We start from the raw sequence: 16552 nt of genomic DNA, 5'->3' as shown, positions 1-16552 counted from the left end.
TTTGTTTCCTGGAGAGGTTGTTCTTGAGAACACGGGGAGGGGATACAGGGAGATGGTAAGGGTTGGGGGAGGGGTCCAGGCCAGCAGTGAGAAGGAGCGGCTCAGAGGTCCTGGCCCAGCCGTTCCAGTTCATTCAGCAGGAAGTCCATATCCGCCCGCGTCAGCGCAGGGTTGGCCACGACCGTGCGGAAGAAGTTGCCCCGGGTACCGTGGGGCTGGTAGCCAATCATCATGGAGCCCTTCCTCACCATGCGCTCCTTGAGGACTGGGGCCACCTGTGGGAGGAGTGGAGCGACCTTCCAGCTGCAGCCTGGGGTCAGGTGAGGGGGTGGGCTCCCCGACTTGCACCTCCCTCCACCCAGACACCTTCCAGAGACAGCAACTCACGGCTCGGATCCTGACGTGGCCCCAGTTTACCCTTGCCACCATATCCAGCCCACTGGACCTTCTCTACCTCCTGCATTCTTTCACATCTCACCATTCTCCACGTTACCACATGGGCCATTTTCTGCTAAAACCTGACTTTTCACTGAATCTCAACACTGCTTTTTCAGTCTAACTTCAAGCCTTCATCATCCTCGACACCTTCTTCTCCCCTCTCTGAATTCCTATAACATTTTTGATCTGTACCCTGTGATCTAATACAGTGGTCCCCAAACCTTTTGGCACCAGGGACCGGTTTCGTGGAAGACAATTTTTCCACGGACCGGTGGAGGGGGGTGGTTTGGGATGATTCAAGGGCATTACATTTATTGTGCACTTTATTTCTATTATCATTACATTGTAATATATAATGAAATAATTATACAACTCACCATAATGCAGAATCAGTGGGAGCCCTGAGCTTGTTTTCACTTGCCGCTCACTGATAGGGTTTTGACATGAGTCTGCAAGCATTGATTTATTATGGTCTCTGCACAGTCAAACCTCTCTGCTAATGATAATCTGTATTAGCAGCCGCTCTCCAGCCCTCGCATCACCGCCTCAGCTCCACCTCAGATCATGAGGCGCTAGATTCTCATAAGGAGCACGCAACCTAGATCCCTAGATGCATCACATGCACAATTCACAGCAGGGTTTGAGCTCCTATGAGAATCTAATGCCACCGCTGATCTAACAGGAGGCGGAGCTCAGGTGGTAATGTGAGCAATGGGGAGAGGCTGTAAATACAGATGAAGCTTCACTCGCTCGCCCATTGCTCACCTCTGGCTGTGCGGCCCGGTTCCTGACAGGCCATGGACCGGTACTGGTCAGTGGCCCGGGGGGTTGGGGACCCCTGATCTAATATGTAATTTCCAAGACTGCCTTGAACACACTGGTTTCAAATAGGTAACGCTTGTTTTCTGAAATAACTCCTTAAGGGTAAGAACATTCTCGTCCTTTCGTATCATCTGCAGCACCTAGTACCGATCTATCCTTAGCGACCAGGACATACCTCCTGGCCTGACAGGGTTGTTCTGTCCCCAGCATTAGTGAGCAAAACTTCCAAGATCTTTCTGCCTCACATCTCTGTCCTGAGCCTGAGCTCCCAGCAGAATGCCCCACACCATGGATCTATGTACTGTACACTGGTGACTTCTCTTGTAATGCCCCTCTCCGTCTTCTTCTTACTTTCCAGAAGCATACCTTATCTCCCATTCCCAGGCTCACAGAAATGAGGACAAGTGGGTGTCATCTTCCCATTCATGGTCCCCACCTCAGGAGCAAGAGACTAGCCAAGGGAACTGCCATGCCACTCACAGCCAGCAGGGGGCGGAAACACACCAGCTGCATCGGATCCCTAATGGGTTAACCAGAGCAGGGAGGAGACTGCCTACCTTAGCCAGCCTTTCACCATAATCCGGACTCCCCTTCTTCTCCCGCAGACTGGGGGGCACGAACCAGAAACACACGTTGACAAATTCAGGCTGGGAGGAATGAGGAAGAGGAAGGTGTGAGCTGAGGAAGGGGGACCGTTCCCCTCTCACTGCCCCTCTTCCCCAACCAGGGCTCTGCTGGGGAAGAGGGGCAGTGAGAGGGGAACGGTGGGGGGACGGGGGATGCAAAAGAGCACAAGGTCGGTCGTACCTCCATGACCAACTCAAAAGCTTCCCGCTTCTTCAATTCCTCCACCAGGTACCTGTGAACACAGAGTGAGACATCATGGGTGGAGGAGGAAAGGCAGAGGTACAGAAACAAAAACAACCCAGAAAGTGAGCCAAAAGACACTAAGAGCAGGAAAGGGGTGCAGGGCTGGAGCCCGGGGAGGGGAAACGGGACCGCCCCCACTCCTACCGGGCAAGGGCAAAGGCCTGGTCCACACGCCGCTCCAGCCCCTGCCCGCCCTGTGCCTTCCACATGAGCCACAGCTTCAGACAGTCCACGCGACGGCCACACTGCACCACCTTGTCTCCAGTGTCCAGAGCCACATCGTAGAACTTGTCCTGCTGGAACAGGTAGCTGGCCTGGGACCCGTGGCAGCGCTTGAGCAGGTTCTGTGGAGGGTGAGGAGACAGTCAGACCCACCCTCCCCGCCGAGGTTTCCTCCAGAGCTGCACTGGGCCATTTCTTAGCTCAGTCCACATGCTTCTTTCCCTGGAACCAGGCGGCACTGATGGGACGGCTGCCAGCTGACTGAAACCCTCTCTCTGGGTTTTCTTCCAACACTCAAGAGTTCTTCCCAAATGACCCAGGATCCCTCCGATTACGACTTAAGCTGGGAACTTTTTCCTTTGCATGATGACAGGGGAGTGAGGGAGCCCACTACAGGGGATTAGGGTGGTCACAGATATTCAGCTTCAGATGGCATGGTAAGGAGAACATGGTAAGGCCAGGAGCTCCTCTCAGGCGGGATAGAAAAGAAGACAGAGATCCAGGGTGGGAAGTGGCGCCAGGGCTGGGGAGGGGCAGACCCACCGAGGTGTCCTGGAGAAGAAGAGCTGAGCACTGCAGGCCTGCGGAGAGGAGCTTGTGGGGATTCCAGGCCACAGAGTCAGCCCTGGGGTGCGCACAGCAAAGCAGGGTCAGCTGGCTCCCCCTCAAGCTGCCCAACCAGAGCCCCCACCTTTCCAGATCTCCAGTAAAAGGGGCTTCGGTCTCACCCCGGCCCAGCAGAAGAATTTCCAGGTCTGACGTCTGACCTCCCAGCCCCAATCAACCATCTCTCCAATCTCCCTCCTACCAGCCTCCTTCCCCTACTCCCATCTGAGCTCCCTGGTCCAAAACTACTCTCTGGATCAAGGATTTGAAGGGTGAGATTCAGGGCGTAGGGGGCTGTATGCACCTCTGGATCCCATTCAGGAGATGTCTATGTGTCTGTGACAGCAGGACGCTCCCACCCCAGGCGGCCTGTGGAGCAAAAGGAACAATGTGGGCCTTGGCCTCGGCCTCAGTTCAGCCCACCCCATCCTCAGGCCTGAGGACCACTCACGTCCACATGCAGCCACAGCCCATGACGCTGGCACACGTCTGCAACTGCCTCCAGAGGGTCAAAGGCCCCCAGCACGGTAGTGCCAGAGGTGGCACTGACCAGGAATGGCACAGCACCCTATGGCAAAAATGCAGAGGGAGAAAGAGGCTGTGAAGTCATCTCAAGAGCTACCAAGAGCCTGGTGCTGAGATCCAGCTCTATAAACTCTTCACATGCCTGACCTGGGCCCTTGCAACCTTACAACATGTTACTGTCCCCTTTAATTTGCAAGTGAGGACACTGAGATTCAGAGGAGTTAAGAAACCTGCCCCCAAGCTGAAACTCCAGAGATGGAATTCAAACCTAGGTCTGTCTGATGGTCTATTTCCAAAGTTCATACTCTTTCAAAAAAGTTGAATGTCTTACTGGAAGATCAAAATGCTATTTTAAATATCCTAATAGTACAAAAGTTTATGAGGAAATTGAATTAGTATTCAAAAAACTACTACAAAGAAAAGCACAGGTCCAGATGGCTTCACTGATGAGTTGTACAAAACATTTAAAAAAGAATTGATACCAGCTAGGGCTTCCCTGGTGGCGCAGTGGTTAACCGTCCGCCTGCCAATGCAGGGGACACGGGTTCAAGCCCTGGTCCGGGAAGATCCCACATGCCGCAGAGCAACTAAGCCCGTGTGCCACAACTACTAAGCTTGCGCTCTAGAGCCCGCGAGCCACAACTACTGAGCCCACGTGCCACAACTACTGAAGCCCGCACGCCTAGAGCCCGTGCTCCGCAAGAAGAGAAGCCACCGCAATGAGAAGCCCGCACCGCAGCGAAGAGCAGACCCCGCTCGCCACAACTAGAGAAAGCCCGCATGCAGCAACAAAGACCCAATGCAGCTAAAAATAAATAAATTAAAAATAAATTTAAAAAAAAAAGAAAAGAATTGATACCAGCTCTTCATCAGCTTCCAAAAAAAAAAAAAGAGGAGGGAACACTTCTGAATTCATCCTATGAAGTGAGTATTACCCTGATACCAAAACCAGACAAAATATCACAAGAAAACTACAGAATATATCTCTTCTAAATATAGACATAAAAATCTACAAAACACTAGCAAAACAAAATCAGCAACATATAAAAATAATTATACACCATGACAAAGTGGGATTTGTCCCAAGAGTGCAAGCTTGGTTTAACATCCAAAAATCAATTAATGTAATACATCTTATCAATAGAATAAAGGAAAAAACCCACATTTCAATGTGGTTTATTGATCATCTCAGTAGACACAGAAAAACATTTGACAAAATCCAACACTCCTTCATGATATAAACACTCAAAAAACTAGGATTTGAAGGGAACTTCCTTAACCTGATAAAGGGCAACTACAAAAAAAACCCACAGCTAACATCATACTCAATGGCAAAAGACTGAAAGCCTTCCCCCTAGATCAGGAACAAGACAAGGATGTTCACGCTCCTCATTTCTATTCAACATTGTGCTGAGGTTCTAGCAGGGCAATTAGGTAAAAAAAAATAAGAGCCATCCAGATTGGAAAGGAAAAAAGCAAAATTATCTGTATTTACAGATAACATTATATTATACCGAGTAAATCCTAAGGAATCCAGTAAAAAATACTATTAGAATTAATAAATGAGTTCAGCAAGTTCACAGGGTACAAGATCAATATTCAAAAATCAGTTGTATTTCTACACATTAGCAGTGAACAATCCACAAATGGAATTAAGAAAACAATTTCATTTATAAGAACATCAAAAAGAATAAAATACTTAGGAATAAATTCAACAAAAGAAGTGCAAAACATATACTCCGAAAACTACAAAGCACTATTGAAAGAAATCAAAGAAGACCTAAATAAATGGAGGCATTCCATGTTCATGGATCTACAGATTGAACATAACCCTATCAAAATTCCAGTTGGCTTCTTTGCAGAAATTGACAAGCTGATCCTAAAATTCAAATGGAAATTTAAGGGACCCAGAAAGCCAAAACATCCTGAAAAAGAACAAAGTTGGAGGACTCACACATCTGATTTCAAAATTTACTACAAAGCTATATTAAGACAACGTGGTCTATAGGATAGACATGCAGATCAATGGAATAGACCGAGAGTCCAGAAATAAATCCTCACACTTACACTCAATGGATTTCAACAAGGATGCCAAGACAATTCATTGGGGAAAGAACAGTCTTCTCAAAAACTGATGCTGCAACCATTTGCATGTGGAGATATATACATATTTTTTAAATTTATACTTAAATACATAGTTGAGGTATTTTCAGGTTAACATATATATTCCCATCTTATTCTTTTAAATGGCTACATACTACTCCCATAATAACAATAACAACAATGGCAGCTAATATTTATATACTGCTTCACTGTTCTAAGTGCTTTACACATAATTCATTTAAGCCTTACAACAACCCCATAAGTTCTATATTATGCTTATTTTACAAAGGAAGAAACTGACACAGATACATCATAATTTATCTATTGATGGATATTTAAAATTTTTTTAAAAATTTTACACTTCGCTCCAGTGCACACAATTCTAAGCACTTGTGATGATGATTTATAGACTAATCCTAGCAGCAGGACTCAGAGTCAGTGGATAGATACATTTAAAAATGGTATAGGACTTCCCTGGTGGTCCAGTGGCTAAGACTCCGTGCTCCCAAAGCGGGGGGCTCGGGTTCGATCCTTGGTCAGGGAACTAGATCCCACATGCCACAACTAAGAGTTCACATGGGACTTCCCTGGTGGCACAGTGGTTAAGAATCCGCCCGCCAATGCAGGGGACATGGGTTCGAGCCCTGGTCCGGGAAGATTCCACATGCCGCGGAGCAACTAAGCCCACGCGCCACAACTACTGAGCCTGCGCTCTAGAGCCCGCGAGGGGGAACCCCGTGCCACAACTACTGAAGACCGCGCGCCTGGAGCCTGTGCTCCACAACAAGAGAAGCCACCACAATGAGAAGCCCGCACACCTCAAAGAAAAGTAGCCCCCTCTCGACGCAACTAGAGAAAAGCCCGCGCGCAGCAATGAACACCCAATGCAGCCAAAAATAAATAAATAAATTTATTCAAAAAAAAAAAAAGAGTTCACATGCCGCAACTAAAAGATTCCGCATGCCACAACTAAGACCGGAGCAGCCAAATAAATAAATAAATATTTGTAAATAAACAAATAAATAAATAAGTAAATAAAAATGGTAAAGATAGTGCTGAAACACCCTCCAAGACGGCTGCAGCAGCTCCCATGTCCGCCAGCGCGGAGGGGCGTGCAGGGGCCTCCACATCTCCCATTGCTCCAAGTCTGCATTGCTCACCACTGGCCCGCACATCTTCCTGAACTTCTCCCTGCACAGACCCTGCCAGCTCTCAGAAACCTTCTGTGCTACACCTCAGGTCCCCAACATCCTCCCTGCGGTGCCCCTTGGGACTCCACTCAGTGAATCAGTCCTGCTCCTGCCCTGGGATCCGATCCTGCCCATGGGTCTCAGCAGGACTACAGTGTCCTTGCTCCCCAGGGATCACTTCAACCCACCAGGGAAATGGGCACAGAGATCAAGGGGAGGGATGAGGGGAGCCTTGAGTAGGGACAGGCCAAAGAACCCTCCAAGAAAGGAACAGAAGTGTCCTGTTCCACTGCCTCATCACCCCTCACTCACTCACCTCAGCCTCGGCCAGACCGATCTGCCTCTCCAGATCCTCAGGGATCATTTTCCCTCTGGAAAAGAAAACTTAGTGGGTAGGGGAGTAATAGGTTCTCTAGGCTGCGCAGCAGAACTGTCGAGAGCAGGGTAATGTGCGGTTAGCAATGCAGAGGCCACAGTGTTGATTTTTCCCTAAGGGGGTAAACAGATCTCAGGAGACAGGGCGGAGACTCTAGCAGGCACTGGTAGACAGCAGAGGCAATTCGGCAGGAACAGAGCAGGGAGAGAAGTCCGCCGGGGTGTGCGCCAGAGGCCAGAGCCTCTGGCAATGAGAAGGCACACTGCGCCAGGCTGGGTCTGAGACACGCAGACAGAAGGACCTTCACCTCTCATCTGCCTTGACCATTCGGACACTGTCGGTGCCAAGTCCCAGAAAAGCAGCTCCTTTCTTGATGGAGTAATGACACTGTGGAGGAAGGCAGAGGGCAGGGAGGGTGAGGAGGAGAGAGACTGGTCAAACAGATGAGACCCTGTAGACCAGGGCTTCTGAAACACTCATGGGCCTACAAATCACCAGTGTGTCTGGTTAAAATGCAGATTCATGTTCAGTAGGTCTGGGCTGGGGCCCGAGATTCTGCATGTCTAACAAGCTCCCAGGTGATACTGATGCTGCTGGCCCATGGCCCATACTCTTTGCAGAAAGGGTGTGGACTGTGTACACTGCACTGGATGTCCCTCTGCTACCCCCACACAGGAGGCAAGGTGAACGGGGAGCGTTTACACAGCCCCCTTGGTTGGAAGGAAGCACATCCACCTGGGGGCAGGCTGGTCTCCGAAGAGATGGGTCTGAGCAGGCAGAGGACCTGACAGGTCTCGGACTCAGCTGGCTGGAGATTAGAATCGGGGAGCCCAGGGTAGGCCTGTGCCTCTTCCCACCTCCTCTGATGTGAAAAGGGCCAGGGGCGGCAGTGCCCGGAGGCCCCTCTGTTTGCAATCCGGGTAGCGCTGATAGCGGGCCAGGTTCACAGCATACATGTTGGAGATGGAGCCACCTGTCACAGGGAAGGGGTGGTGGCAAGAGGGAGGGGCAGTGGGTCAAAACTGGAGCTTGGCTCTCTTGACCTCTCCACCCAGAAGAACTGACCAAAGAAGCACGTGTGATTGGCTACCAGGCCACGAGTTCCGAGGGCTCGACAAATGGCATGCTGGTAACCCAGAACAGCGGGATCTGCAGATCCCCTGACTCCCCCTCCTTATCCTGGGCTGATCCCAGGATCCACCACCCCACCCCACCCCCCGCCAGGACAGCAGGCACTGATCCCATGTATTATCTGGCAAACACGAGGATACAGGGGACTGGGCAGCTTCTCTCTGGTTTGGCCCCAGTCCAGCTGGAGAAGAAACAAAGAAGAATCACCCCTCCCTGCCAGCTTAGAGCAAGAGAACAGTGGGGAAGGAGGAACCCTTGAAAAGGCCAAAGAAAGGCCGCCCTCCTGTTTACATACCAGGGCAGAAGACACCGTCCCCAGAGCTCCAGCCCACCAGGGCCCGGAGTTTCTTCAGCACCTCTTCTTCCATGAGGACAAACACGGGGGCGATCTCATATGTGTACCTGCCAGGAGAGGGAATGATGAGAATGGGAAAGAGACAAGGAGAGAGGAGGTGGAGAGAGTGAGTGAGAGGAGGGTCCAAAGAGAGGACTGAGTTGGTGAAAAAGAACCAGGGAGGTAAAGGTGAGAAAAAACTGGAGCCAGGAGACATGGGAAAGCTTGGGAAAGGAAGCCCAAAGGGTACGAGGGGAAAGACTCTGCCAGCAGAGATTCCAAGAAAAGACAGGGGGGCAAGCACCATTCTCCTCTCCTACCCACAGAGTGTGTCTCCCACAAACCCAAATCCTTTCGGGGTGGTGGAAGGGGGCCCTGGGATGGCTCACTGGCTGGTGTTGAGGCTCTCAGTGACAATGCGCCCGGCCAGGGCATGAGGATCCAACCCTGAGAAGAGCTGGTTGAAGAAACGAGGGTGACCTGGAGAAGGGGGACGGGGGCTCAGAGTGGAGCTGGGTACAAATTCTAGACACGCCTCCCCACAGGACCCAGGACCCACAGGTCTTCACACTGTAGCGGATCACAGCCCGGCAGCGCTCCAGGATCTGCTCCTGTGACTCCCCCTCATTCCGCAGCTCCAAATCCAGAAGCTGCTTCAGCTCCTCCGGCTCCTTCCACTCGCAGACCTAGGAGGAGAAGCGGGAGATTCTGGGGGCACTGAGGCACCCCACTGACTGGCTGCCCACACCACATCTCAGCAGACAGAAGACACCACCAAGCTGCACTTACAGCAAGTTAGGAATATTTTCCAAGCAACACGTGAACAAGGGTAAATAAACACAGTCTGGCCCAGTATGTAATCCCCGAGGCACACAGTGAGAGTGATGAATTCTGGGGAGAAGCCTGGACAGAGGAGGAAAGTTCTCAGCCAGGTTTGATGGGCAGGAGGAGGAGGGAGAAAAGACCCACCTTCTCGGAGGCACTGGTCCCTTTCCGAATGACCTCATCCACCACAATCCCAAACACATCCTGGAGCAAGGCTTCTGCAGCCACGGCGTCCCCATCAAGGGAGAGGAATGGTTTCGAGTCAGCCATCAGGAGAAAACCTGTGAGCAGAGCAGGAGTTATTCCCTACTCAGCCTGTGGACCCCACCTGGACCTAACCAGCAAGAACTTCAACTCCGTAATGGGCCTAAGGCCTAGCCCCAGCCTTCACTGTACAGATAAGGGCAAGTGAGAGTGTCCAGGGAGAGAGCCAGCAGAAGCAGGTGGGAAAGAAAAAGGCAGTTAGTGCTGAGCAGGTAGAATCCAGTGGCCACTGCTCACCAAAGGCAAAGGTGAGAAGCTTACCTTTCTGCTCAGGTCTTTGTCCAGGTGAGCTGGAAGCAGGGGACACAATTGGCTTTTTAGAGTGTTAGGACTAGGGCAGCAGAGGGAGCAAGGTATAGGCAGCAGTCACATGACCATGACATCATTCTCATGACCCTTGCCCTAAAGATTTGGGATAGGGCCAGCAGGTTGAGAGAAGTTTCCTGAATAACCATTAGCTGACATGAAGAAGGGGGGAGATGAGATGTAAGGCAAAAACACATGCCACCTTCACTTAGGCTGGAGAGGAGCAGAGAAATGGTTTAGGCAGGCCTCAGAGGCCAATCTCTTTGCATCCCAACCCCCAGAGTCTTCTCAGAACTGTCCTGATTTCTACAGCCCTCTTCTCCGCAGAGCAGGAAGAAAAGGAGGCCACACTGAGGAGGCAGATTGTTAAGCAGGTATAATCCTGCGCCTGGCAGGTTGAGAGTGCTCAACAAACAGGGAGTGGCTGTTTGAAGTGACCACCAACTGTGTTCACACCAGGGTGCCGGGGTCGGGGTGCGGGCTGGGGGGGGGAGGGTGGACACTGATGCACGTGCAACAGTTACAGCCCAGGGCACTGGATAGATGCTGATCCCAAGCGCTATTCAGGAGAAGAGATGGATGAAGGCTGAAGACTGGGGAGGATCTGCAGTGGGACTGGGGCTGCAACTTGAAAGCGGGCAGGAGAAACGGGACTGGAGAAAGGGAGGAAGAGAGGCATTCAGGGACAGGGGGGAATGCCATGAGCTTACAACGGGAATGAGTATGGCTGATTCTCAGGTCAGTGAAGGTGCCTGGCTGGCTGGAGAGAAGGTCTGCAAGGACGACATGGGAGCAAAGGCAGGGTGGGCAGAGCTGCACGAGATTATGGAGAGCCTTGAGTGCCAGCCAGGCCAAGAATCTAGATTTTATCCTGCAGAAAATGGAAAGCCACTGAAAGATTCTGTGGCAAGGATTAATGTGATGAAAACAACGCTCTCAGGAGACCAGTGTATAGCAGATGGATGCAGAAGAATGAACAGGCCATTGCTGTAAACCAGGAAAGAGGTGAGCCACACGTGAATAAGGGTGGTGTCGCCAGGGAAGGACAGGCAGAGGAACATGCAGGCTTAACCACTTGCTGGATTATACTCAATTCAACACTTACGGAATCTACATTGGAGGGGAAGGAAGGGCCAAGGACGACCCTGGGGTTTCAAGCTTGGGTGACTGGAAAAATAATGGTGCCCCTAAAAGAAATAGGGATGCGGAAAGTGGAGGCTGGATGGAAAGTAAGATTGTTATTTCTTGGAAATACTCATCTAAGTGGAGGTGTCCAGGGCTACAAATACGCATATGGGAGGAAGCCAGGTCCAGAGCTCTGCTGAGATGCAGGAATGAGAATCAGGCTCGAGAGGTGGGCCACAGCTGAAGCCTTGTGATGGGCTCCATTCCCCAGGGGAGAGAACGCTCACAGAGATGGCCAGGGAGAGAGGGGCAAACACCAAGGCCTGGGGAACCCGCCAAATGAGGGGATAAGAGGATCCAGAAAACATGGAAAGGAAGGAATCTTCCTCTGGTATAATCCACTGTCAGCAGCCACTGGACCCCAAGCTAGTTGAAAACACAGGTCCAAGGGACCCTAGTGGTCCTATCCTTAAACTTCTCCTCAGTAGATTGGGTTTTGGGAAACTAGGGGAGCTGGCTCAGCCTTGAGAATAAGACTCAATCCTTCATCAGTGTTCACTCTGGCTCCCCTGACAGGTGGCAGCAGTGGGGCGTTTTAGGTGGAAAGGCTAGAAGGAGAGAGGCTAATAAAAACAGGCACCATGGAAGTACTTACAACATGCCTCATTCTGTACTTAACATGCATTATTCTCATCTTCACAACCACTGAAGTTAAGTTTATGACCCACATTTAAAGATGAGGAAACAGATTTCAGAGACACTATGTATGTAACGTGTCCAGGTCATGCAGCCAGTATGTGGCTGAGCTGGGTCTGGACAAGGGTGTGCGGGGCTCTGAAGACCCCGCCCCTAATCACCAGGCTCCACTGCCTCATGCGGGGCACCCTCAGCCACTGAGCTTGCTGTGGCACAAAGGCTTCTGGGCCAGGAGTGAGTACACCTCAGGGTCTCAGTTTCTGTAAAATAAGGGATTTAAAGAGAGAACCTCCAAGGTATCTGTGGGTGTTCATCAGCTCAGGCTGTTGGATACGGCAAGCAGGCCAGGGGAGTGGAAAACAGGCTGCAAGGAGGGAACGACTGGTGAAGAAAGAGAGACCCCAGGCTGGAGGAAGGCTTTTCCCAAAGCTCTGAAGAGAGGTCTGCAGGGAAGATATGGCTCTGTCCACCCGGCCCCTTCTGTATCCATCCCACCAAAGTCACCACTCAGAAATGAAAGGTGGGGACTTCCCTGGTGGCGGAGTGGTTAAGAATCTGCCTGCCAATGCAGGGGACATGGGTTCGAGCCCTGGTCTGGGAAGATCCCACATGCCGTGGAGCAACTAAGCCCGCGAGCCACAACTACTGAGCCCGCGTGCCACAACTACTGAAGCCCGCGTGCCTAGAGCCCGTGCTCCACAACAAGAGAAGCCACTGCAATGAGAAGCCCGTGCACCACAACGAAGAGTAGCCCCGCTCGCCGCAACTAGACAAAGCCCGCGCACAGCAACAAAGACCCAGTGCAGCCAAAAATAAATAAATAAAATAAATTAAAAAAAAAAAAAAAGAAATGAAAGGTGGAGGCGAGGGCTCTGAACACCCCCAGTTTCCTCCGGGGTAAAAAGGGAGGTGAGGCATCCCTACCCTCACGCCCCATACAGAATCCTGTCCTGGGGACCTGAGAGAGTTTTCCTTTTTCAAAGCAAGAAGGACATTAACCCCCAAGATAGAATGATAAAGCAAAGAAACATGAATAAACTTAGGAACAGCACTTTCGCCCCTGGCTGAGAAGATGCTGGAAGGACCAAGTAGGGTTTGTTTAAAAATTGACAAGTTTTGTATGGACACCAAGGCGGGGAAGTGGCGGGGGGTGGGTGGTGTGATGAACTGGGAGATTGGGATTGACATATATACACTAATACGTATAAAATAGATAACTAATAAGAACCTGCTGTATAAAAAAATAAAATAAAATTCAAAAAGTCAAAAAAAAATTGACAAGTTTTTCTGACTTCATGGGATCTTTAGTTCATAAAACTCCTCCAGCCATCAACTCCCTTGTATCTTTCTTTCCTTCACTTACACAACCTAGATTGTATGGTCTGTTGTTTCAACCATTCTTTGTCCAAAATCCTCAACTCCCTGGCCCTAATGTCCTTCCACCAAATCCACCTGGCAAAACCCCAATCCAACTGGCCAGTCCTTCTCTTACCAAATCCACCAGGACTGCTGAATTCTGCTAGTGAAAACCACCTAACCATTCAAATTGGTTTTGCTATAAATTCATGGTCTCTGTGCTCATTCCAATAAAACACACCAGATAAAATGCATATGTTTACTACTACTCTTTCCTGAAACCCCACTAAAATTATATCAGTGGAATTTTAAATCCAGAAGAATAAAGCAGATGAGAGACAAGAGGTGAGAGATGTGAATAACTGTAGAAGATAGAAAGCAGATGAGAAGTGATAAGTGGTTCAGCAAATGCAGAAAGTTAAAGCCAGTCTGTCTGCAGAGGGTTATGCCAACAGGATATAAGCTGGTTCTTAGGGCAGAAGCCCAGAAAGGCTCAGGAATTTACAACAGTAGCTACCTTGGAAGCCAGGAGGAGGAAGCACAGCTAAAAACGTGGAAATTAGATGAAAATTTATACAAGGAACATTTAGGCCCTCACTCTTCTCCCCCTGCCCATTCAGCAAGGCAACTCCCCTCTCCTCCACCTAATTCCAAAGAAGCAGGAAGTCTGTTTTCTAGAGAAACTGAAATGGAGCGGCTGGGACTTAGGGATGCCAAGCACAGCAGAAGGTGAGGAGGAGGCACTGTACTGAATACAAGAGGATTAGCAGGAAGTATCCAGTCAAGTCCTTTCTCCCAATCAGTGTTCAGAACCAGTGGCCTGGGGTAAACCTTCCAGGGCCAGGAGACTGGAGGATTCCTCTCTGAAGAAACTGACCTCAATAGCCCTAGAGAAAAGACCTGACACTCTCATTTCAGTCCTCGCCCAATCACCTAGTCAGTGATGCCCACAAGTCAATAAATACATCCTTTCTATGCACTTGGGCCTTCCAATATGCCTTAGTGCCTCACTCTTAAATGTGAGCAGACAGACAGCCAGGGACTACCCGACACTTGAGGAAAGCCCCTAATGTGAACCACAGAGGTAAAAACAGACAAACTGAAAAAAGGTATTTGGTAGAAGAGGAGAAATGCAGGGAGCAGAAGAAAGCTTCAAAAATTCAGGAAGATACTGCATCCATAACAGAAAAAAAAGGGGGGGGGTTGCTCTCAAAAAGGAACACTCAGAGAACAATGAGAAGCTCTAGGGTTTTAAAAATATGACAACTGAAATGACAGTCAAGAAAATCACACAGAAAGATAAAAATATAAAGAGATGTACAACAAAACAGAAAAGAACTATAGAAGATCAATCCAAAAGGCCCAAGAGTCAACTAATAGAAGTTTCAGAAAGAAAAGGGAAAAAAGGAGGAAAGAAATTAAAAAAAAAAAAAAAAAGCTTTATAGAACAGGGTAGATCAAATGGATCCACTGAATGACCAACAGGAAGACAGATGATAATATTGTTTCAGAACAATGGAGGATCCAAAGACTTCCAGAGACAAAATCCAAACCAGGTCACAGACAAAGGACAGAGAATCAGACCACATCACATTTCGCCCAACACAGGAGAGAGGTTAAGGGAATTCCCAGGACTGTGATGAAGGTAGTAACCATCTTCAGAGGCAAAAAGCAGCAATGACTCTGCTCAACTGGACACACAGCACTGCCTGGCAATATTACTATTCTTCTATTGTCGGCTCTATCTCCAATTCTCTGGAGCAATTATTTCAAAAATTTCCCACACCTCTCAAATTATTGACCTATCAACCTTCTCCCTGTTTCCCTCTCATTTCAAATTTCTTATAGAAAATAAAAACCATCCAAACTCACTCAACTTTTTGTCACCTGCACTCTGGATCCCTCTCTGCCTTACTTCAGTATTTATTCAGTATCTGGTATATATGTGCCAAGCACTTTGGTGACCACTAGAGGTCACAATGGAGAGCAAAAGACCACAGCCCTGCCCTCATGAGGTTCACCGTCTAAAGCACAGGTCACAAACTGGAAGACGGAGAGCCAACTGCTACCCATAGACATGGTTTTGTTTGGCTTGCATAGTACATTTTAAAACTTTAAAAAATAATTGTCAATACCGAAACTTCCAGCTTCTTGTGAAAAAAATCAGAAGATCTAGCAACACGGGGCCTGAATTTTAAGGAGCAACAATCATGTGTAGTTGGAGTTCCCCCTTTATTATTATTATAGTTGTGCATTCATTGTGTTTTCTTTTCAATTTTTAAATTTTTGATTAAGCAACATATTCAGGTAGTTCAAAAACAAAATATATGAAAATACTAATAGTGAAAAGTCTAATTTCCACCCCATTCCATATGCCCCATTCCAGGTAACTATTTTTATTAGTGTCTCAGATAATCTTTCAGAGTTTTTAATGCAAATACTAACAAATGTAAATATATATTATTTTCTCCTTTTTCACATAAAAGCATATAATCACTGTTGTGCACCTTGCTTTTTTTCAGTTAACAGTATATGAGTGATCATATCAGAACATATAGAACTTCCTCATTCTTTTTTTTTAATATAACAGCTTTATTGAGATAATTTACATACTCTAAAGCATATCCTTTTAAATTGTACAATTCAGTCCCACCTGGGGTACCAAAAAATTTTTTAAGTAAAAAATAAATTGTAGGGCTTCCCTGGTGGCGCAGTGGTTGAGAATCTGCCTGCCAATGCAGGGGACATGGGTTCGAGCCCTGGTCTGGGAAGATCCCACATGCCGCGGAGCAGCTGGGCCCGTGAGCCACAATTGCTGAGCCTGCGCGTCTGGAGCCTGTGCTCCGCAACAAGAGAAGCCGCGATAGTGAGAGGCCCGCGCACCGCGATGAAGAGTGGCCCCCGCTTGCCACAACTAGAGAAAGCCCTCGCACAGAAACGAAGACCCAACACAGCCATAAATAAATAAATAAATAAATATTTAAAATAAATAAATAAATAAATAGTACAATTCAGCAGTTGTTCATATAGTAACAAAATTGTGCAACCATCATCACTAATTCCAGAACATTTTCATCCTCACAAAAAGAAACTCCCCATTCTCCCCTCCCCCCACCACTGACAACCACTAATCTATTTTCTGCCTCTAAAGATCTGCCTATTCTGGACACTTCACATAAATGGAAACAAACAGTATGTTATCTTCTGCGACTGGCTTCTTTTACTTAGCATAATGTTTTCAAGGTTCATCCATGTTGTAGCATGTATCAGAACTACATTCCCTTTTATGATCAGATAATATTCCATTGTATGGATAGACCACATTTTAAGTATTCATCAATTGATGGACATTTAGGTTGCTTC

General features: G+C 48.5%; 1 protein-coding gene across 6 annotated transcripts in view; it reads right to left on the bottom strand.

Moving 5' to 3' along the window:
- Positions 1-16552, bottom strand: part of CSAD (cysteine sulfinic acid decarboxylase) — a 25203-nt gene continuing 8651 nt past the window's right edge. For 5 of the 6 annotated variants that reach the window (XM_061206342.1, XM_061206340.1, XM_061206335.1 and 2 more), the window contains 14 exons: positions 9587-9723; positions 9177-9303; positions 9007-9097; positions 8579-8685; positions 8010-8125; positions 7460-7539; positions 7093-7147; positions 3410-3526; positions 3263-3327; positions 2896-2977; positions 2275-2474; positions 2068-2119; positions 1818-1907; positions 1-275 (listed from right to left, as the gene is read on the bottom strand). In XM_061206342.1, the coding sequence (XP_061062325.1) occupies positions 102-275; positions 1818-1907; positions 2068-2119; positions 2275-2474; positions 2896-2977; positions 3263-3327; positions 3410-3526; positions 7093-7147; positions 7460-7539; positions 8010-8125; positions 8579-8685; positions 9007-9097; positions 9177-9303; positions 9587-9712 (1482 nt within the window). In that variant the 5' untranslated portion in view covers positions 9713-9723 and the 3' untranslated portion in view covers positions 1-101. The remainder of the gene's footprint in view (positions 276-1817; positions 1908-2067; positions 2120-2274; positions 2475-2895; positions 2978-3262; positions 3328-3409; positions 3527-7092; positions 7148-7459; positions 7540-8009; positions 8126-8578; positions 8686-9006; positions 9098-9176; positions 9304-9586; positions 9724-16552) is intronic. The other variant, XM_061206341.1, reaches the window with a different exon arrangement.

The sequence above is a fragment of the Eubalaena glacialis genome, chromosome 11, assembly GCF_028564815.1.
Source record: "Eubalaena glacialis isolate mEubGla1 chromosome 11, mEubGla1.1.hap2.+ XY, whole genome shotgun sequence".
Lineage (NCBI taxonomy): Eukaryota > Metazoa > Chordata > Mammalia > Artiodactyla > Balaenidae > Eubalaena > Eubalaena glacialis.
Note: the sequence above shows the minus strand (reverse complement) of the source record. Positions and strands in the feature narration are given on the sequence as shown.